Consider the following 22,862-nt stretch of genomic DNA (forward strand, 5'->3'; position numbering starts at 1 on the left):
AATTTACAACACTTCAAGGAAGAGCTTTTGTTCTCAGACATCAAACAGATACCTACACATTTAACGTCGGAGTGTGAAGCCAAAGTCAAATGTCGACCTGCTTTACTCACCTTTGGTGGCTACTCCAGACTAAACAATAAAACTCAAAACGCGAATGTCTCTCATGAAATGTTCAGATACGTATACACTTTTTCATTACGAAACCTCAGGAAATACAAAGCAAAATGAAATCACTTGATTTCACGACAAATAGGACGGTATAGGTAGTACGTGTCGTCCCTGTTAGTGTATCTGCCCATGTTTAACAGTTCAGTCTCACGGAACTACTTAGGACCTCACTTTTAATTCATGTTGACAAGCTCCTGATAACAAACAAAATAAACAATGAAAGTCAAAACAAGAAAATAGAAGTTTTGCCCCCGGTAACAGAAGAAACCCGGTGACATGTTTAGATCGTGATCGCTCTATCTCTTTAGAATAACACCTGGCCACAGAGAGTATATACACTTATATATATATATAATGTACTGTATACACCTGCATTCTGATATTGGGTTACTGTGTCGAATCAAAATTCAAAATCTTGTCATTTTTAAGATAGAAAAAATTTTTTACAGAGGAACTTCAATGATCTATAATACCCCTCGAGGCGGATGTTTTTTTAAGAGGAAAAGGCTAATTCCATTCTGATTTTTCACGGTCAGAGACCTTGATTTGAGCAAGTTAAAATTTCGTCTCCCTGGTTACCTCATTGCTCATTAAATCTCAGTTCTTTCTGCCATTAAGATCTTCGGTTTCGTGCCATTAATATCTTCGGTTTCGTGTTTTAACGTCAAAGATTTCGGTCATGAATATAATTAAAATTCCGCATACAAAAAACTTTTTAATAAATATAAAACTATAAAATTGGATTATTTGTATAAATTCTATTCGAGTTTTGTGCGATTGTTGTATTATCGTCCCCTATTTCATTTCTGTACAAATTTTCGTTTTCATATATCACAGGTTGATTTTTAAATACTAATGCTTTTATGCGGTATTCCGATTAATGAGAGTCACTGAGTTACAGTGCATCATTTCAAATATTCAAAACGAAACAATTGAATTGTACGCAATATATATATTTTTTTCTAAAAATATTGAGTATTTTAAAATCAATGAAAAACACGCATACTTTTAAGTTATAATTGATTTCTCTGAATTCTTGCAAAAGTCGGGTTTTATGAAATGGTGTCAAAAAGTTTGGTCACCGCGAACACTTTATTAACAGATATTCTTGTCACTGCTTTTATTTTTTATAACTTCAAACGTTTTTATTTCTTAAAGGAATGATACATAGTTGTTTTTCTTAAATTATGCTTAATATTATTTTAACATTTCCCTGTATGTTGTAAATTGTATTCCGATAAATCATGGTTACTTTGGAGCTAAGGTTTCCTAATATTTCGAGTATCTTTCGACAAACCTCTCTAAACCTGTCTTCGTCGTCGCTAGGAGTATCTTACGGCGATCAGAAATTGCCAGAAAATGGCGACGCTGAACAAAATAGGTAGTTTGTTTTATTAGGTTATGAAGGTGGGATTTTCCTGTTTCTCTGAAGTTAGCACAGCGGTGTAGCGTTCTCTACAAATAGCAATATTTCCTAAATGTCTTTTAAGGTAAGAAAGATTCAAATTTTTATATTGTATTTGACGCCAAGTTTCTATAGAATTTACGTTTTACTATAGAAGTTGGGGCCGCTTAGGGCCGTCATAATCACTTTTACCGAGACTGTGAAATTCGAGTTCTAGAGATAAAATAGAAGGAAAGAAAGACCGCCAAGTCTGTGTTTATATTAAGGGTCTATCTCCATACAGAGCTGTCATTGATAACGATTACAATCAGGTGTTTGATTGTCTGATATTTAAATTTGTTCAATGCCCGGATGTTGAATTTATTATCCAAGTCATAAGTGACGATAGCCAACTATAGTCCATAAAAGTTGGACTTTTTGTACAGCTGTCAATCAAAGTTCAGGTTTTGTGGTCGAATCCGACTCTGTTCGATTCATTTGAATAAAAAATATTAAGTTTTAACTTCTTTATGGTAAAAATCTGAGCTTTTCCCACATATTGTGTAGATATTTACTGTAAGCCGTTTTTAGTCTTGAAACATTTCAATGTGTTATGGTCCTACTCCTTTTGACAGAGAACCTAACCCTATCAGTAAGCACAAGTTCGCGATTAATAGTTATCAGTTTAATTTGTTTTCAAACAGGCTAACAGTACACTGCCGTATTAGAAGCCAATTTGCTGTTTGCTTTGGTAGGGCACAAGCGGCCTTTCATTTTATCAGGAGTTTGTTAAACGGCTTACGCGGCCCTGTGTTATCACGTAACCAACCTAAGGAGAGTTTGTTTAATTTGGATTCTATTTAAACTATGTAATTTAGATCGTGTTATCGTCATAGAACTGTCGGGTACCTTAATCAACAGCTATATATAAATACGTCTCGGCGATACGAACCACACACTGCGTGCACAAGCTCAGTTTTATCAATTCAACATCAATCTCCCTAATTACGTTATATTACGTTATGGAATATTACATTGAAATTATTATATTATATTACATTATAAACCTCTGATGCAAAAATTGATTGTTCTAAATAATAAAAAAAATATGTCTGAAAGTAAAATTGCATTTAAAAAATGATTTCACTGATTTCACTGATTAAGTATAACATAGAACCCAACCCTCAATATTCTTTTAGAATACACTTTAGCGTTAACCGTCATAACACCTCAACAGCAAACCATTAGCTACCGATTAAATGCATAATTACGGTACAAAATATATCAGTTTTTGTTTTAATCAAATGATTATTTTCAAAAGATTATCTTGCAGTTGTCCAGCCGTTCCGTTCTGATCTTCATTATATATTTAAACACTACATCTGTACACACTGAAAATGTTTTTAAAATCTTGAAATCTTGAATCATTGCATTAGCACTCTTAGTCATGACGTGATAAATGTGATATGACAAAATGTAATGTGCATTTGACGTTTTGTAGTGTACACGTTTGTGATGTTTTGTGAGGTACATGTTTTTGACGTTTTCTGAGGTACATGTATGTGACGTTTTGTGAGGTACATGTACGTGACGTTTTGTGAGGTACATGTTTGTGACGTTTTGTGAGGTACATGTACGTGACGTTTTGTAGTGTACATGTATGTAACGTTTTGTGAGGTACATGTATGTGACGTTTTGTGATGTACATGCATGTTGAATATGATATTCTATCATGAATAATTTGACGTTATTGCAAATTCTTTGTAACGGTATGTTCCATTGGCTAAATACTTTATTATAACCACAAATCACCTAATATGGAGGCATATTAATTATCAGGAGAACGGAAGCTCTCTCCAGCAGGCAGTACAGACACTGTACAACATCAGAGCTCTGCTTCTTAACTTAATAATTTCTTCAGCCAATGGAAAGTACTGTACCGTTACAAAGACTAAGTGGGTACGTTAGATCATACAGCACAAGGTTCCGAATCGATATCAAAGATTTACAAAACAAATCCCAGAATTAGTTTGGAATACAACTAATATATATATCACAAGATCTGGAACATAATTTGCAGGATTTTACAAGAATCACAAAATAGGAACATACATTGGATATGGAAAGTTTTGATTGTAAATGTGAGAAACATTTTTTGTATACAAACAGTATCATTTTGAATACAAAGAGTAAGTTTTACAATATAAGTAACAAGATTTAGATCATAAAATACAGAATCAATTCTTTTTGCACGAAACTGTGTTTTGTGCAACTTTAAATTAATCATTAAGGAGTGGGGACCAATATATACATTGCTAATTGTTAGCCGCCATATGGTTTAAATCGAATTCATTCATAAAAGCAACACGACTGGAAAATCTTGATTCTGCTAAGGGTGCTCAACGTTGTAACCGTGTAGTGATGGAAGCCGGACAAAAACACTCATCTCTGATACTCCAGTGTTTGATTTTCTGGTCACGTGACAAACCTAAATCGTTTTGCAATCGTAATTTGAAAGAATTCACATAAACTTGTTTGGTTTCTTTGTTATTTACTGTTACCGTGAGTGTTTGGTAAATATTATAATAACATTTTTTTTCCGAAATAGACAGGTTTGCTGTACATATAGTGTTTTTTAAGAGAGGGTTCGTTGTGCATATATTGTCTGGTGTAGACAGGTGTTCGATTGACATGCTTCGATGTATGTGTAGTGTTCAGTGTAGACAGGTGTTTGTGTAACTTTAGTTCAGTGTAGACAGGTGTTTGTGTAACTTTAGTTCAGTGTAAACAGGTGTTTGTGTAACTTTAGTTCAGTGTAGACAGGTTTTTGTGTAGCTTTAGTTCAGTGTAGACAGGTGTTTGTGAAACGTTAGTTCAGTGTAGACAGGTGACATGTTTTCTTGTATTTTTAGTTCAATGTAGACAGGTGACAGGTGTTTGTGTACGTGTAGTGTTCAGTGTAGACAGGTTTTTGTGTAACTTTAGTTCAGTGTAAACAGGTGTTTGTTTAGCTTTAGTTCAGTGTAGACATGTTTTTGTGTAGCTTTAGTTCATTGTAGACATGTTTTTGTGTAACTTTAGTTCAGTTTAGGTAGGTGTTTGTGTAACTTTAGTTCAGTGAAGACAGGTGACATGTTTTTGTGTAAGTTAAGTTCAGTGTAGACAGGTGACATGTTTTTGTGTAACTTTAGTTCAGTGCAGACAGATGACATGTTTTTGTGTGATTTTATTTCAGTGTAGACAGTAGACATGTTTTTGTGTAACTTTAGTTCAGTGTAGACATGTTTTTGTGTAACTTCAGTTCAGTGTAGGTAGGTGTTTGTGTAACTTTAGTTCAGTGTAGACAGGTGACATATTTTTGTGTAACTTTAGTTCAGTGTAGACAGGTTTTTGTGTAACTTTAGTTCAGTGTAGGTAGGTGTTTGTGTAACTTTAGTTCAGTGTAGACAGGTGACATGTTTTTGTGTAACTTTAGTTCAGTGTAGACAGGTTTTTGTGTAACTTTTGTTCAGTGTAGGCAGGTTTTTCTGTAACTTTAACTCAGTGTAGACAGGTGACAGGTGTTTGTGTATGTGTAGTGTTCAGTGTAGACAGGTTTTTGTGTAACTTTTGTTCAGTGTAAACAGGTGTTTGTGTAGCTTTAGTTCAGTGTAGACAGGTGACATGTTTTTGTGTAACTCTAGTTTAGTGTAGACAGGTGAAATGTTTTTGTGTAACTCTAGTTCAGTGTAGACAGGTGACAGGTTTTTGTGTAACTTTAATTCAGTATAGACAGGTGTTTGTGTAACGTTAGTTCAGTGTAGACAGGTGTTTGTGTAACTTTAGTTCGATGTAGGCAGTTTTTTGTGTAACTTTAGTTCAGTGTAGGTAGGTGTTTGTGTACATGTAGTTTCAGTGTAGGCAGGTTTCGTTGTACAAATGTTAGGACACGTTGTAGCTTCTTATATCTTGATTGTTTTCTCTCCTTTTTCTTATTTTCGATTAACCTCATTTTGTGATTTAGGAATATTTTTATTGCAAATGATACTTTAATATAATTATTATGCTTTGTTGACAAAATAACTGTCAGATGACATTACATTTCTAACAAAATAAAACGTTCTTTTTCTTATTTGCATTTTATGTGCAAAATAATAACAAATCAACACTCTTTTCAAACTGTCAAACAAGCCAGAACTAATGATCAAATTACACATTTGACATGGCAATACTTGTCAGTGCTTACTATATGAATTACGGGAGGGTTAATACAAGGCGCACCGTTCACTCCCTTATAGTATACGAAGCGTTAAACTCACATTTCCGTTTCTACGGTAACAGTACAACTCGTGACACCTAGACTATGATAGCTCCTTTGATGGCCAAAGCGGTTCACGAGGAAGGCTGACATAATTTAAAACAAATTGATCTTCTCTTTGAGAATCTGTTTCCAACTTAATTCACATTAAACACTGAATTTTATTAATAATGCCATGTTTTGATGAATTGTAGTACACTACATCATGACGAATTGCACTTTTAAAGATCTTGTTAGAAAAAAAAAGATATTTTTAAATAATTTTATTGAAGTTGAAAAACCACGTAGTCTTCTTTCGGAAATGTTTTTGTAATGATGAAGCTGGTGAAGCGTTTTGGTTTACCACGCTATAATAGTCTACCGTATTATACCATTACAACTAACACTTTTATCTAACAACTCAAAGTGATCTCATAAACGTTTGAAACGGACTGTGAATGACCTTTCTTGTAAAACGATTCATGGTTGTGAAAACGTTTGTAAGTCAATAACGTCTAGGTTAATTTAATTGACGGATAATCGACCAATAGATGATGACGCTGCTCCATTACCACGTGTGAACTTACTCCCCCGATAACACATTTCTAGTGAGGATAATTCGTCTGCGCCGTCACATTTTGATCGGAGTTCACACAGTTCGACTGTCTAGAAAACCTAGCTTGCACTTACACTATGTCAGCAATGTGGGCTGAAACACGTATAAAAGAAACATATATCTTCTTTGCTTTGAAATATTTTGGCAGAGGATTAAGAAATGTTGAAAGCCACAACGCATGCTTCTGAGAACTGTAAACGACATTACCTCGCTGTAAAACTCGAACTCACGCACGAGATGACTATCGCGGTTTGTCGGCTTGCTGGGTAGGGTGGAGTACTCATACAACCAACGTACATATTTCGACTATGGTTCGAATCTGACAATTTCTCTTAGTTCACCCGGTGCTTGAAATGAGCTCTTCCATTTCAAACTTTACAGTAACGTGTAACATGAATACCATTATGCCGAGTGATATTAAACTGTTTTTAAAAGTTCATATCCTAGAAATTTTATTTAGTATATTTGATTAATGATTAAGGTACCCAAATGAATTTAATAAAATTGAAAAACAATGTCATTATGAGCTGGTTTGTAAGTAAGCCTACAAACTAAATGTAGGTTTTGGTAATCTAAATAGGATATGTGAAAACCGACCCGACTTCTCCATTCCGGACAAAGTTTACCTACTCAGACAGTCTAATATCGAATCCGCTGACGGTGTTTTGGTTCCGGAATTTTTCTACGCTATCGACTGTCGTTAGAAGTAAATGTTATCAGACTCGTACGTAAACACTGCCCTGTTACGTTCGAGTAGCTTGCTCCTGGGGAGACCGCCTTTAATGTGTTGCCGCATAACAACGATGAAATAATTAGGGATTAGTCAGCTTTCAACAAATACATTGTACGATTTTTACGTTCTTTCCTCAAGCATAATAATTTGAAAGTTTCGAAATGCATACAACTGTCGTTTTAAAAATAGAGTAATGAGATTGAGCCGTAGCCATTGTGATATATACCAATATTAACCAAAACATCCAAGGCATGGCTAAATAACCACGTTGTCACTTTTGGGAACTGTTGGTAGTACGACAAGAACTTATAATAACTTTGTAGAGGAGCGCTCACACGTGTGCGATAAAAATGTGCATTCTGTCACATCGATAAAGAAGAAACTGCAACGTAAGTTACGACATAAAACTATATTCATAACCTGCTAAGAATCAGGGTCCGTTTATCCTGATATTCATTAATAATTTCATCTTGCTTGTAACAAGCATTTTCATTGGCTTAAAAATTTATGTTATCAGCCTATAACGTAAAAAATGACGTCGCCGTTTGAGACGTCGCTTTTGATTGGCTGATACTGCAGCGCTTTAATTTCTAAGAGAAAAGAGTCCATCAATAAAAGTGGATTTCCACAGGGAAAGTGTATAGTAGATTAAATTGTAAGGATTAACTTGAATTTATTTTTCATGTTATGGAGCTATAACACCAAAAAACCAGAGTGTACTCTCATCATAAACCGCTTCGCGGTTTATTTAGTGTACACTCCGTTTTTTGTGTGTTATATCTCCATAACATGAAAAATATATTCAGGTTAACATTAATAATGTCTCCGGTTACGTAAGTGTTCAGATTAACGAGGTTCGACCTACAATTGAAATATCTACAATCTTAGGACGACAATCTGGATAACTTAGGGCTATCTATATTTATACCTCCAATAGTAGCAGGAAAACTATTTTGTAACGGGTGGGGGCAAGTAGTTAACGCGTCTGAGCGTCTATGAGCACTAACCTTACCACTGGGTCGCGGGTTCGAGACCTACGTATCCGTGGGGCAGTCGTCAGGTACCTATCGCAGGTAGGTGGTTTTCTTCGAGTTCTCCCGTTTCCCTCCACTCCCAAAACCTGGCTCATCCTTAAATAGCCATAGCTGTTAATAGCACAAACAGCACAAGCAAACTAAGCCAGACTTTATCAATGGAACCTGCATTGATTAGAGACAATTCTATAACTACGTTAAAAGGTTCGCATATACTGTACTGTAGTAATAATTTGGGAAACGATTCAGTTTCTTCTTTTCGCAATAATCCGGAAAGCGATGCCAAATTTTCGAAATTTGTTTTGAATTCCAGGGTAACAGAATATTTAGATTTCTCTGTAGAAAGGTTTTCTTACACTGTGTATTAATGGAATGTATTGCTTTTATAACTTACAAAAGTGTGGGCAGTTATTTTGATAACATCACCCTATTGTCTGGTGGACCAACTAGATGCTACTTGATATATATATCTCCCTATGGTCTGACGGACCAACTAGATGCTACTTGATATATGGCTCCCTATGGTCTGGCGGACCAACTAGATGCTACTTGATATATAGCTCCCTATGGTCTGACGGACAAACTAGATGCTACTTGATATGTTTCTCCCTATGGTCTGGCGGACCAACTAGATGCTACTTGGTATGTATCTCCCTATGGTCTGGCGGACCAACTAGATGATACTTGATATGTTTCTCCCTCTGGTCTGGCGGAACAACTAGGTGCTAATTGATATTTGAAGTGTATATTAAAGTGTACGGACTAACGAGGAACGGCTGATCTTTTTATTTAAGTGTACGGACTAATGAGGATAGGTAGATCTTTATATCAAAGTGTACGGACTAACAAGGAACGGTAAATATTTTATTAAAGTGAACGGCTAAATGACGTACCGCTGTATGTGTATTTTAAATTACATTGCGATCGACGGACGAACAGTTAAAATAATTTGATTTACAAAAACAACTAATGTGTGACGTAAACACAGGGCCCTGGCGCTGTGAAGTGACACGAACGACAACCGGGTATACACAACAGTCGAGTCAAACTTGTATACATTCGACCCGACTCCGAATTGCTATACTTTGTGTTTGAACACTTAATACACCATATACACTTACCGTATATCAGTTTCTGTCATCACGTGGTTTATTTACTTTTGTTTTAAACATTTTCGATCGTGTGTACTTGAAAATAAATATTATAATGAAGAGTTGCCATTTACCAATTACATTGGAAAGAAGAAATGTTCGTCTATTTACTCTTTTAATTGAAGTAGATTTGAGCTAACAAGACTCTCAGCATCAAGTACTTCAGAAGCTAAACATATATAACGGCGTATTTATGTCTCCGTCATCTGGGTTATACAGACGTTTATAGTCATTGAGTTAATGCTGTTTTCTCAAGCGTGTTTGGTACTGTGATCGTCTGTAAAGCAACGCTCGTCTCTTCCGGAATCCCTCTGTTTGTCTTTCCAATCGTAACAGTGTGTTTTGATAAGACTCAAGATACTCGAAAAGGCACTACACAACGCGGACCAAACACTCATAGATCAAAAATCCAAATACTTTGTTTTTGTACATGATTCCCCGAATATTGAAAACGCTCAGACTTACCAACATCATAGTATTACGCAATGAAAAATGTCTAGTGCACTTTGATAACTTAAGTCTCATCTTAACATGCTGTCCGTATAACGGCAAAAATAACACATACTAAGATTTAATTGATTCTGATAAAATAATACATGTTTATCAACGAATAAAACATATATTGCTTGTAAAAAAGCACGTGCCGTTTAGTGTCGTTAAGGCCGCGCATGAATAATGTAAACATAACAGAGTCCCGGTCCCTTTAAGAATTCCATTTGACGCGGTGTCACGTCAAGTATTGGAACTGAAACATTCTTGTGTAATATGGCATAAGGTCTACGTGTTAGCTCATATACAATCCCCTTCGCGATCGTGTTTGTGTATTCAGATCTTAGTCTCTTGAGAGCTTTCATCAATGGCTTTTATCTTAGGTTACTACAAACGTTTAAGAGCTCTTGGGCAGTTAGGAAAAAGCGCGCCGATGCATCATTATGGCTTTCAGTGTTTATTCACATCAAAATCTCGCGGGAACTGAACATCTGTGAGGGCACTAACCAGGTGCTATATATATAAAGGCTCGGTAACACATGGCGTAACTCTTGTAAGATACTGATAACTGCCCTTCACATGGTACATTATCTAAACTGTTGTACTTCTTATTCATTTTATAACAACGGCCAACAACCGTAAGTATGATAACAAGGTGCTTCAGACAAAGACATACAACGAGCAATGCCATTCGCATGCTATTTATAAACAACATCATTATATCATATTTATTTTTAATTTTGTGATCATCAAACCTTGGACGCTGGTCCTTGATATCCTGGTTCTTAAAGGTGATGCTATATTTTATTTTGTCTTTTTAATAAAAAAAACAAATCAGAACAGAAAAAATGTTTTAATCTCGTTGAGAATTAAACTTCAATTCTTTTTCAAAAAATTTGAAGCAAGTTTATTAACTTTAGTTTTTGCCCGGATTGCCAGGAAGGAAGCACGCTGGGTGGGGAGGGTGGCTTAGTTTTAGGAGGGAACCGGAGAAAACCACGTCGTCAGACAGGTGACTAATATTTTGCGTCCGATCGGAGATCGAACCCTAGCCTGCGCGCTATCCACTACTCCACCCGACAAAGACGTTGTAGGATTTCACCTTTCCCTACGAACACTAAGAGTATCATTCGTTAGTTTCTGTATACTGTAAAATTATCATTCGGTGGTCTCCGTAAACTGAAATAATGTCACTCGGTGGTTTCCGTATTCTTGTTACAAGGTTAAGCGAATTCAGAGGACTAAGGTCAGACGACATTGTTTTTCTGACCGATGTATCTTTACATAACCATTACGTTACCTTCTGGAAGTCAGAGGTGATAGACCGGTTTGGCCGAGGCCGATTAGGTAATTAATCTTGAAAACATCAACAAATAATCATTGTTAAAACTACTTTTTGCAAATGGAAATAACTGTTTTTGTTTGTTTTTAAATAATCGTTTTCTGCCTCTTTTGCAGTAGAGCAGTATATTTGATGACACACAGTAATAACATTTCTATATTTTGAATGTCAATTGATGCAGCATCTGTTTGTTTTATATCTTTCGAAAAACCTGAGGGCTGCTGCAGATTAATTCGTCTGACCGTCTACAATCACTACNCCTACGAGGGCCAGTCGCCAGGTACTGGCAACGGATAGTTAGTTTTTTCTCCAGGTACTCCGGTTTTCCTCCGCTACCAAAACCTGGCTTAAATGACCATATCTGTTAATAGGACGTATAGCACAAACAAACCAAACTCGAAAAACTATTTTTTTCTGTGTTACGAGTTTTTAATTAAATTTAAAATTTCCTTTTTGTTTGAGGTGTTACATGTTATACAAAAAGTCCAGAGGAATTCATTTAGCTTTATCAGTTACAATCTCAAAAATATCGTTACTTATTCTAATACTTTTAATACTTTTAATAGTTTTGTCTTTGTTCAACATTTAGTTTCGATAAATAAAATTTTCCTCTTTATGTTTGGTTTCAATTTCATGGCTTCATTTTCTTAACGATTGTTGACGATACCGTGCACACATTCGAAAACATACGTTGGTACAATAGTCTAAAATGTCGTTACTTATTCTTATACTTGTATAGTAGTTGTTTGTGTTGAAAAATTTAGTAATGATAAATAAAATGCTTCTCTTTAATTTTTTTACTGTATAATTGTTTTCTTTACGATTGTTGACGATACTGTGTACACATTCGAAATTTTGCTCAAAATTTACTAATGATAGATAACATTCTTCTCTTTTATCTTTTGTTATAATTTTGCTACTGTATGATTGTTGACAATACTGTGCACGCATTCGAAAAACACATACGTTTATAAAATAGTATTGCAAACTACTGAATAATTAAACGAACACGTGTACCCTTAATCGCGGCTTACAAACAGACGATGCTAATTTCTCTTGTAATCTAGCGCGAGTACAGCGCGAGCGAAATTGACTACCCTTATTATCGTGTATGAATGGCATCGGAGCAGACAGTCGACCGAACTGTTTGCTGTCCCTTGCCTAACAGTTTTTGAACTAGCACTTGAGTGCGGTTTTATACAACTTACGCCTAGGGTTGGAGACAGGTATACCAGACAAAAACGTCGAGGCCCACTTCTTAAAAGATTGTTAAGCTTAACGAGCGCTAAACACACCCTTTCATCAAAGATATTGAAATACAAAAATGGTTATAGAGGTTATGTGTCTGATTCAGAAGTAACATCTACAGACAAGCTTCATAAAAAAATTATAACGTTATTTGAAATATTTAAATATAAAATTGAAAATTTGGAGTTTGAAAAGTTGTTGAAACTTTGAACACTTTGGGTCTGGCTCCAGCCCCAAACAGTACGTCTCGGGCGAGGAAAGGTTGATTTACAAGGGACTGGGTCAGATGTCGGCATTTTCTGATATGTTAAGAATCTATCTGTTTCTTTTTAAAAGATTAGAATTCTGATTCTTTAAAGGTTATATACCATGCGATAATATTATAGATATTTCCTCTTTCAGAGACGGCGACATTTAACAAATAAATGGGTTGTAAATATTTCTTAAATACCAATTAAATGCCCGGTATTTTGTGAAAGATGAAGTGGTACATATAAAATGTTGACTATATTTCATTTCTTACAAGTGATTATATTTGAGAACAGTTTTCCCATTATACGATTGAGAAGTAAAACATCATCTAATGGTGTATGTTGATAAATAACCCTATCATTTGAGAAGGCAGCCGATAATTGAAACGAACGGCGTATTGTGTAACTTGTATAAAAATACACAGGGCGACTAATGTATCCGAGACATCATTCTGACGGGAACGCATTATAACTCTTAGCTAACGACTCACAAACAAGAAAATAATTACATACAGAGAACGAATTATTCACATTCAAAGAAAAAGATATTCACACAAAAAAAGAGATTTGTTTTATGGGTGGTCGGTGGCGCAGTGGATACATTGTAGCACACTCGCCTTTTAACAAGACGGTCGTGGTTCGATTCCCGATCGGACGTGTCAAGGTATGAACTCACCTGCCCGACAATGTGGGTTTACTCCGGGTACTCCGGTTTCCTCTCACCAAAGAGCCCCTATGCGCTTCCATCCGGGCTAACAAGATAGACTGATACAAATATATATATTTGATTCATAATTGTTGTGAAATACAATAAGTTTATATTTATTTAAACAAAAATTGTTCTATTGTTCTCAAAATTATCGCAAGATGGATTTTATACGTTAAGTACATCCTAGTCTTATATGAATAATGTTGGGTCACAAGTGTCGAAAACCCGGTTCGTTATATTTCATCTAAATTCTTCACTTAAAAACTAGAAAACATAATTTGATTCTGCACCTTTATTTACATTCTCAATCTGATGTGATAGAAATTGACACCGGAAATAAAAAAAAAATGCTTGACATTTCTTGTATAATGCTAAAAGTTCGGGTAAACAATAATTAGAAAAACTTTAAAAAAAAGTTGTGTTAAGTAATGAACTTGATGTAATTGTAGAAATGCAATGTATACAGAATGTATTACATATTTACGGTATTTTAAAATCAAATGTTATCCTAATATGGAGGACGAATCATGAGACTTTTTTCAAACAAAATTTGTCAAACTTTGCAAAGATATTCGTCAATCTGCAAACTTATTAACACTTGCAATAATAAGCTAACGCTGGGTGCGGTATTTGGAATGTTATTTTTTGAAAAGTATTATAAAGATAACAAAACGCGACATGTTGACATAAGGTGTCGATACATTGCAACTGACAACTGTCCTCGAATCGATAAGTAGAGACAAGTCGCCCCCCCCNAGGATTTAATACTGGCTCGCAGAAAGATGGCAGCTAGGCAGTAATTACCTAGCTATAATGAATCACCTTTAATTGGATTTATAACGATTGTGCACCTGTGCAGCTAATATCTGTCAGAGCTGTTGTGCAGTATGTTGAAATTAAAAACTTGAAATTTAAACGTTAAATATGTAATATGTCATCACAATGATTGCAGGAATGACTTGCAGCATTGTGCTCGCCTCCACCTGATAATAGGTCCTTCTTGAAACGTCATCAACTTTTTCCGGATTTTATTACCCGCACTCGTGTTTGGAGATTACATAATAAAGCTCCGAGGTTTGAAAGGCGATCCCCAACATCTGTTTCGCTAATCCAACCGTAGTACCCGCTGGCCTCGATCAATTAGCATTCCCTTCGGTTTGGTAACTTCTTGTACCACACTATTACTCGTATCGGCTGCAGACAAACATCGCTACATGCAGCGTCGATCTACATAATTTGTACATAGATTGTAATGCTGAACACTGGCTTCGATCTTTTTGATCTCAGTGGCGGGATTTGTCCGATTTCTGTTTTGGCGGGACAAATAATTATGACGACACTATGAAATGACGTATTTTATTGCACGATCAAGTAAATTTATCTGTTGAATGATGCTCAAACAATAGCAGAACTATGAAAATGTATGGTTTTTATTTCCTCGTCTGCACAAACGACGTACATGTATTCGATTGAAATATATATTTGTTTACGACATCGGCACATTATTGTATACGTTAAGACTAAACTTTACGCACAGTTTCAATTTAAATAAAATACGTATTCATGCAATATCTTCAACTTCAAGAGTTCGAGAAAGGAAATCTGACCGACATATCAATTTTATCTCGTACTGCATGAATTATTGCGCTTCCACGTGTAAAGCACGTGCAGTAGAACCAACCTTTCTAAGTTTGTCTTTGCTAATTTTTGAATGCGTTCCCGGAAAGCGAATTCCGGAAAACAAGTTTTCAGTTTTTTAACAAACATTTCCGTTAGATGTTATACTTATATTATTTCTGTCGCTGTTGTGAACTATCTTGAATATTTTATGATTTATGACACCTTCATTCAGAAATTCGTCTATCTGCAACGTTTCAATGTCGCCTTCATTTTAACAAAGTCCGTTCACTGACAGATCTGTAAAATATAATTTATCAATGACAGCAACATGCGTGCACTTCTAAATGTTTTATAAAGCACACTGCGAAAATGTAGATAATAATGCAACACACGCTACGATTTCGGAATTCACTTCCATCATCTTTATTTCTCCAGGTGTTTGAATTCCTGAACAACATTATAGTAACGTACAATGTTGAATTTTTTTTGATAAGGAATTATCTTTCGTAAACGTAGAAATTTCAAAGAAATCTAAAATATATAACCTTAAGAATGATCAGTGCATATAGTGTAGATAATAGAACGAGATAGGTTATCGTATTTCACCTCCTAGTGTGCAGCTGCGCTCTCTGAGCTGTTTAATGGCGTTAGGATACTGGTACTTGCTGGGAAGTTCATCTACTGCAAATGTTGGACGGCTAGCTATATGTATCAAACTGTTCTTCATAGCTGGTAAAGACCGAACTTATCTAAACTTAGGTAAATGATACGGGCTTGGGTTAATATAATGAACAAATTGACTGATTGATTGATAGCTTTCAGTGACTAAGTGATAGAAAGATTGGTTGGATATATTAGAATAAATGGATAAAAGAATGGGGATTGGTGAATAAAATGAATGAATGAATGAATGGGGAAGGGTGAATAAATGAATGAATGAATGAATGAATTGGGAATGGTGAATATAATGAATAAGGAAATAAATGAATTAACGGGAATGGGTGAATAAAATGAATGAATGAATGAATGGGGATGCATGAATAAAATGTGAATACAGAAAGGAATGAATGAATGAGTGAATGGGGATGGATAAATAAAATGAATGAATGAGTGAATGGGGATGGATAAATAAAATGAATGAATGATAAATAATGATGAATGGATGAATGAATTAATGAGGATTGGTAAATAAAATGAATGAATAGTAGTGAACAAATTAATACGGCAATGAATAAATGAATGAATACGTATATCGATGAATAGACACTAGAGTACTGGCTAACTGTAGTTGGAAGATTTAAGTGATCGAATAAAATATAAATTATGAGAAGTGGTAACAGTATTTATGTTGAATACAGAAAAAAGTAGTTATCTCTTTCAATTGTCTTAAAACTATTTGTTTTTCTTTTTTAGAATTTTGTCTTTAATTTTTCCAGGCGGGAGCTGTGGAATGTAGACGCGAGAAATGCGAGAGTTTGGAAGGGTGTTACATGATCTTGTTTGACTATCTGTTAAGTGGCCACCGGAAGTGTTGCGAAGTGTGTAAAGGCTGCACGGTTGACGGAGAATATTTCTCCAGTAATTCTCTATGGACGGACAAGGCGGATCCCTGCACAACATACTCCTGCAAGGTAAGAGCAGCCATATTTTATCTTAGTGCTCGTGTTTGAATTACATTTTTTATGAAACGTCAACAACAATAACGTACGATATAAACAACTAACATAATAGTATACGACGTAAACAAAAGTAGTGTGCGACGTCAACAATAAAAGCGTACGTCGTCAACAATAATAGCGTACGTCGTCAACAATCATAGCGTACGTCGTCAACAATAATAGCGTACGACTTCATCGATAATAGTGTACGACGTAAACAAAAGTAAAGTGCGACGTCAAAAGTAATAACGTTTACATGTAACTTTAACAACAATAACGTACGACGGCAACAATAACGAACCAGAATGACGTGTGAAGTCAACAATAACATACAAATATAATGTTTGACGTCAAAAACGATAACGCAAAACGTTAACAATAATGTATGACGCCAACAATAACATATGACGTCACCAACACTGTACGACATAAATAAATATTGACGTACGATTCCAACGTTACCCACGCACGACCTTTATATCTTGTCCTTTAAAAATCAACTTTGCGTCACTTAAAAAACCCGTCTAATTACTGTTTTTTCTGAAAACCATTCTGGCGTCCAATGCCGAGTGTATGCCATCGCGGTTTCAATATAAAATGATTCCTTAAAAAGTCAATTTGATAGACATTTTCAAATACTGTATCTGTCATTTTGTACGTTATCTTCTTCTTGTATTTAAACAATTTTTCCCGATCTCCACCACCCGCAAAATAAGCTTGACTGATAGACATGAGTAATCATTTGAATGAAAGCGAACGGAAAAGTTTAATTTAATAGACATTAATGTAAGATTGAAGCACAGAACTGGCGACGTCTAACAGAAAATGAGGCAACTGTCTGGGAAAAGACTGGCAAAATAATCTGTTTACAAAGACGAAATTTCGAAATTAATTTCTTCCAATTTGTCAATTAGTTCAAAATTCTGCTTGTCATTTATCAATTAACTTTATCATAAAATGTAATCTTCTATCTGAACGCATCACTCCTTTTTTCTACTGATCAATTTCATTGATAAATACTATTTATAAGGTACAGGAAATAAATACACATGCATTTATATATGTATAAACGTATCTCATATTAACACAATAAATGTCATTTTTCAGAATTGATAAGTCTAGTTCATGAAGAGAATGATCACAAGTGCTCATATGTATAATGTACGTAGCGGGGTTATTCTATATAAACTCGTTATGTGTTCTAAATGAACCACAGTCTGTGTATAAATATAATTGATTGAATACCGGCGCCGACGAAACTTACAAAGATAGTCTGTGGGGACTTATACAACCTTTAACTTGTAGTCCCATCGTTAATTCCGATTAATTTGTGTTTCTGTATTTATGGTATGCAATGGGTGTTAAGTATGATATATTTTACAACCGGAATCAAGCGTAGACTAATTTTATTTAAACCTATTAACGCTACAATAAGTTAATACTAACATAAGGTTATTTTGCTACAACTAATTCTTATATCGTTCTCCACGTTTTACTTATCAGCTGTAGATATATGGGTAGTAGTCTATACTGAACGGGCTAAATGATCGAAAAGCATTTTAAACGTTTGACAGGGGAGGTCACTCTAAGCTACTGTAAACTCCTTTATGTCGGAGTGGAACTCTCCTTCGATATTAAAACGGGTGTAGAGGTATCCTTTAACTTAACTAAAACTGGTGTAGAGGTATCCTTTAACTTAACTAAAACTGGTGTAGAGGTATCCTTTAACTTAACTAAAACTGGTGTGGGGTATCCTTTAACTTAACTAAAACTGGTGTAGAGGTATCCTTTAACTTAACTAAAACTGGTGTAGAGGTATCCTTTAACTTAACTAAAACTGGTGTAGAGGTATCCTTTAACTTAACTAAAACTGGTGTAGAGGTATCCTTTAACTTAACTAAAACTGGTGTAGAGGTATCCTTTAACTTAACTAAAACTGGTGTAGAGGTATCCTTTAACTTAACTAAAACTGGTGTGGGGTATCCTTTAACTTAACTAAAACTGGTGTAGAGGTATCCTTTAACTTAACTAAAACTGGTGTAGAGGTATCCTTTAACTTAACTAAAACTGGTGTAGAGGTATCCTTTAACTTAACTAAAACTGGTGTAGAGGTATCCTTTAACTTAACTAAAACTGGTGTAGAGGTATCCTTTAACTTAACTAAAACTGGTGTAGAGGTATCCTTTAACTTAACTAAAACTGGTGTGGGGTATCCTTTAACTTAACTAAAACTGGTGTAGAGGTATCCTTTAACTTAACTAAAACTGGTGTAGAGGTATCCTTTAACTTAACTAAAACTGGTGTGGGGTATCCTTTAACTTAACTAAAACTGGTGTAGAGGTATCCTTTAACTTAACTAAAACTGGTGTAGAGGTATCCTTTAACTTAACTAAAACTGGTGTGGGGTATCCTTTAACTTAACTAAAACTGGTGTAGAGGTATCCTTTAACTTAACTAAAACTGGTGTAGAGGTATCCTTTAACTTAACTAAAACTGGTGTGGGGTATCCTTTAACTTAACTAAAACTGGTGTAGAGGTATCCTTTAACTTAACTAAAACTGGTGTAGAGGTATCCTTTAACTTAACTAAAACTGGTGTGGGGTATCCTTTAACTTAACTAAAACTGGTGTAGAGGTATCCTTTAACTTAACTAAAACTGGTGTAGAGGTATCCTTTAACTTAACTAAAACTGGTGTGGGGTATCCTTTAACTTAACTAAAACTGGTGTAGAGGTATCCTTTAACTTAACTAAAACTGGTGTAGAGGTATCCTTTAACTTAACTAAAACTGGTGTGGGGTATCCTTTAACTTAACTAAAACTGGTGTAGAGGTATCCTTTAACTTAACTAAAACTGGTGTAGAGGTATCCTTTAACTTAACTAAAACTGGTGTAGAGGTATCCTTTAACTTAACTAAAACTGGTGTAGAGGTATCCTTTAACTTAACTAAAACTGGTGTAGAGGTATCCTTTAACTTAACTAAAACTGGTGTAGAGGTATCCTTTAACTTAACTAAAACTGGTGTAGAGGTATCCTTTAACTTAACTAAAACTGGTGTGGGGTATCCTTTACCTTAACTAAAACTGGTGTAGAGGTATCCTTTAACTTAACTAAAACTGGTGTAGAGGTATCCTTTAACTTAACTAAAACTGGTGTAGAGGTATCCTTTAACTTAACTAAAACTGGTGTAGAGGTATCCTTTAACTTAACTAAAACTGGTGTAGAGGTATCCTTTAACTTAACTAAAACTGGTGTAGAGGTATCCTTTAACTTAACTAAAACTGGTGTAGAGGTATCCTTTAACTTAACTAAAACTGGTGTGGGGTATCCTTTACCTTAACTAAAACTGGTGTAGAGGTATCCTTTAACTTAACTAAAACTGGTGTAGAGGTATCCTTTAACTTAACTAAAACTGGTGTGGGGTATCCTTTAACTTAACTAAAACTGGTGTAGAGGTATCCTTTAACTTAACTAAAACTGGTGTAGAGGTATCCTTTAACATAACTAAAACGAAGTAATTTAATCTAAAAAAAAACGGGGACGCGTTCCAAAGTATTCCTAGCCTCTAGCCTGTAGGACATGGGTATAGCCTATGAAAGATATAACTTACCTTCCATGAATGAGGACCTACCCCACGCATGATTAAAGTTTATAGAATAAATAAAATACATACGGTCTATCTGTCCGAATCAAGAAACGAAATTAAACTATTTGAATTTTCTGTATTCCTGTCGTATCTTCAAACAAAAAAACCGCCTTTGAATGTCTTCAGTGCTTGACGATCAATTCAAACGGAGGATTTATGACTTCAGAATCAATAAATATGAGCAAGCGTGGTTTGAAATTCTTCAACTGTCTGTAAACTTGAATTCGACCTTTACATGTAGAAAGCTTTCGTAGATGTTATTTATTTACTTCATATTAAGAGACTCAGTCCGCCTTTTTTCATGTTAAAATACCTTTCAAAATAGATAATACATTTATTTAAATTGCTGATAAGAGATTATTCAAATAGATAATTCAATACAATGATTACCTTTTTAAAAATAGCCACGTCACATTAAATTAACATCAGGCGTCAGGAAGTTTTAGTTTAGTCATACAGCAACGAATTTAAAGGTGTGAGGATGATCACATAAGTTCGACCAGAGTTCCAATGCATAAAACATAAATACTCAACTGTTGTAAATGAAAACGGGCTTTCTTTATTACAACACAGCGACGCCGTATCGGAGAAATTTTGAAGAGCTAGAGAATTGTCTTGTCAGTTTTAAACGTTTGACAAAGCAGGGGGTTACTTAGCAAGGGGACAGTCATATAACTAAGAAATTCGGGTTTATTTTAAAAAGGATACAAATATATACCACTAACCTGTATACAATCATAAAGTGTCAAGACTTAGCAAAATGAAGATCTGCCTACAACTTTGGTTAGAATTAACAAAGATACAATTATATGACACAATATCTTGTTAAATATAAACTTTATTTTACAACAATTATAAAAGCTATTTTTATCACTCTTGTTAGCCCGGATGTAAGCGCGTGGAGGGTGTTTCGTCAACGAAAACCCACAAGGCATGTGGCACGAGAAGCTTGTACCAATATATATATTTATGTCCTAATTCACCGATTCAAACGAACATAAATCATTTATCAATTACACCTCAACCCTGAAATAGAATATCGCTGCCCGCAGCATACGCTTTAATTTTTGAATTTATTACACATAATTTCAAATTTCTCGCGATCTTGCCCCCTTTAGATGTTCCATCGACTTGGTCCATACTCCGGTCTTCACTCTTGACCCGTCCCTGTACCTTTAGGTTCCCGGCCGGTCTAAGCTCCTTAAATACCTGAAACCACACAACAGGCGAACCAAACAAAAACCTCTGAGTAAGTAACCAATATAAGTGAAAGGGGATTTTTTTTGGGGGGGGGGGGGGGGTGCACAAGCGTATACACTGGCTGCCACAGCTCGAATGACACTACACCTGTACGCCTTGTACAGCTCACCTGAAACCTCAGGTAAATCACGCACTACCCGTGGGACACGGGCCACTCAGGCCACTGTGTATTACCATACTATGCCCCGCCCCTTTACACACGACCACACACACACACACACATCTGTGTGTCGCAACAACCATCAGTGATATCTCGTAACATTGATAAATATAAATATATATTTATTACATTTTGGGTCATATGTAGAAAGCTAACTAACTTCCATGAGATATCCATTCTTCTGTTTTATATAATTATCTTAGTTGAGTAAGCGACGTAATGTGGAACTTCTATGTTTACCTTTACATAAAGGAACCTCTCTTAGGGTTTTAATTAACTGTCTACATCTTATGTACCGGTATTAACTGTCTACATCTTATGTACCGGTATTAACTGCTCCTATTCCAGACAGGTTATAGAATATGGCCACTCAATGCAGCTAGTTACATAGAATTTGTAGCATATATTTTTTTATTATTATTTTGGGGATTTTTTTTCTAAATCCATTCAGGAAAATGCATGCCATCATTTTTACGATATTAATAATCTCAACATCGACTTAACGTAGCTTTTCTTTGTCTTGTGCAGCCCATACATGTATTTTGTATATATAATATCCCCTGTGAGGGTGCATGTACTTTTGAAAAAAGATAAATTTGAAATTTATAGCATCCACTTCGCGTATCCATTCAAAAAAAACGCGCTTACTATGTATTTTTTTTTTATTGAACCATTTGTAGTAAGCTTTAAAACGTAGGATTTATATTCATAAGTAAATGTGTATATTTAATGCTTGTATATTGTACGTGACCATATTCTTTCATTCGTCGCAATAACCCTTTACCTTAATCTCGTCACAAAGACCTAAGTCTGTCGACTAGACGTATACACACACGGAAATACAAATAGAAAAAAAAATCTGTCAACATGCTAATTTCCTAAGATAAGTAACGTGTTCGTCCAAACATAGCCGACGGTCACCCGACCACGACGCAGCGCAGTAGGATATGTCGCCCGATCGGCCGATAAGGATCTCGCTACCTCGATATACCTGTAGATTACATGGAGCACGAGAGATAAAGATCGGACTTTACCTGTGTGCCAAAAGGCTAAACTATAATTCGCTAACTCGTCTGAATTCATCTGTCGCCATCTCCACACATTCACGACATTCCGGA

The 22,862-nt window shown here is 35.3% G+C and overlaps 1 protein-coding gene across 1 annotated transcript in view; it reads left to right on the forward strand.

The window, feature by feature from the left end:
• The window catches only part of LOC110448978 (BMP-binding endothelial regulator protein-like), a 115,176-nt gene that overhangs the window by 38,857 nt on the left and 53,457 nt on the right, over positions 1 to 22,862 (forward strand). Inside the window, exon 3 of the mRNA XM_021495533.1 lies at positions 16,458 to 16,652. Within this exon, the coding sequence (XP_021351208.1) occupies positions 16,458 to 16,652 (195 nt within the window). The remainder of the gene's footprint in view (positions 1 to 16,457; positions 16,653 to 22,862) is intronic.

Source organism: Mizuhopecten yessoensis, unplaced genomic scaffold (assembly GCF_002113885.1).
Source record: "Mizuhopecten yessoensis strain PY_sf001 unplaced genomic scaffold, ASM211388v2 scaffold4411, whole genome shotgun sequence".
In the NCBI taxonomy this organism is placed as follows: domain Eukaryota; kingdom Metazoa; phylum Mollusca; class Bivalvia; order Pectinida; family Pectinidae; genus Mizuhopecten; species Mizuhopecten yessoensis.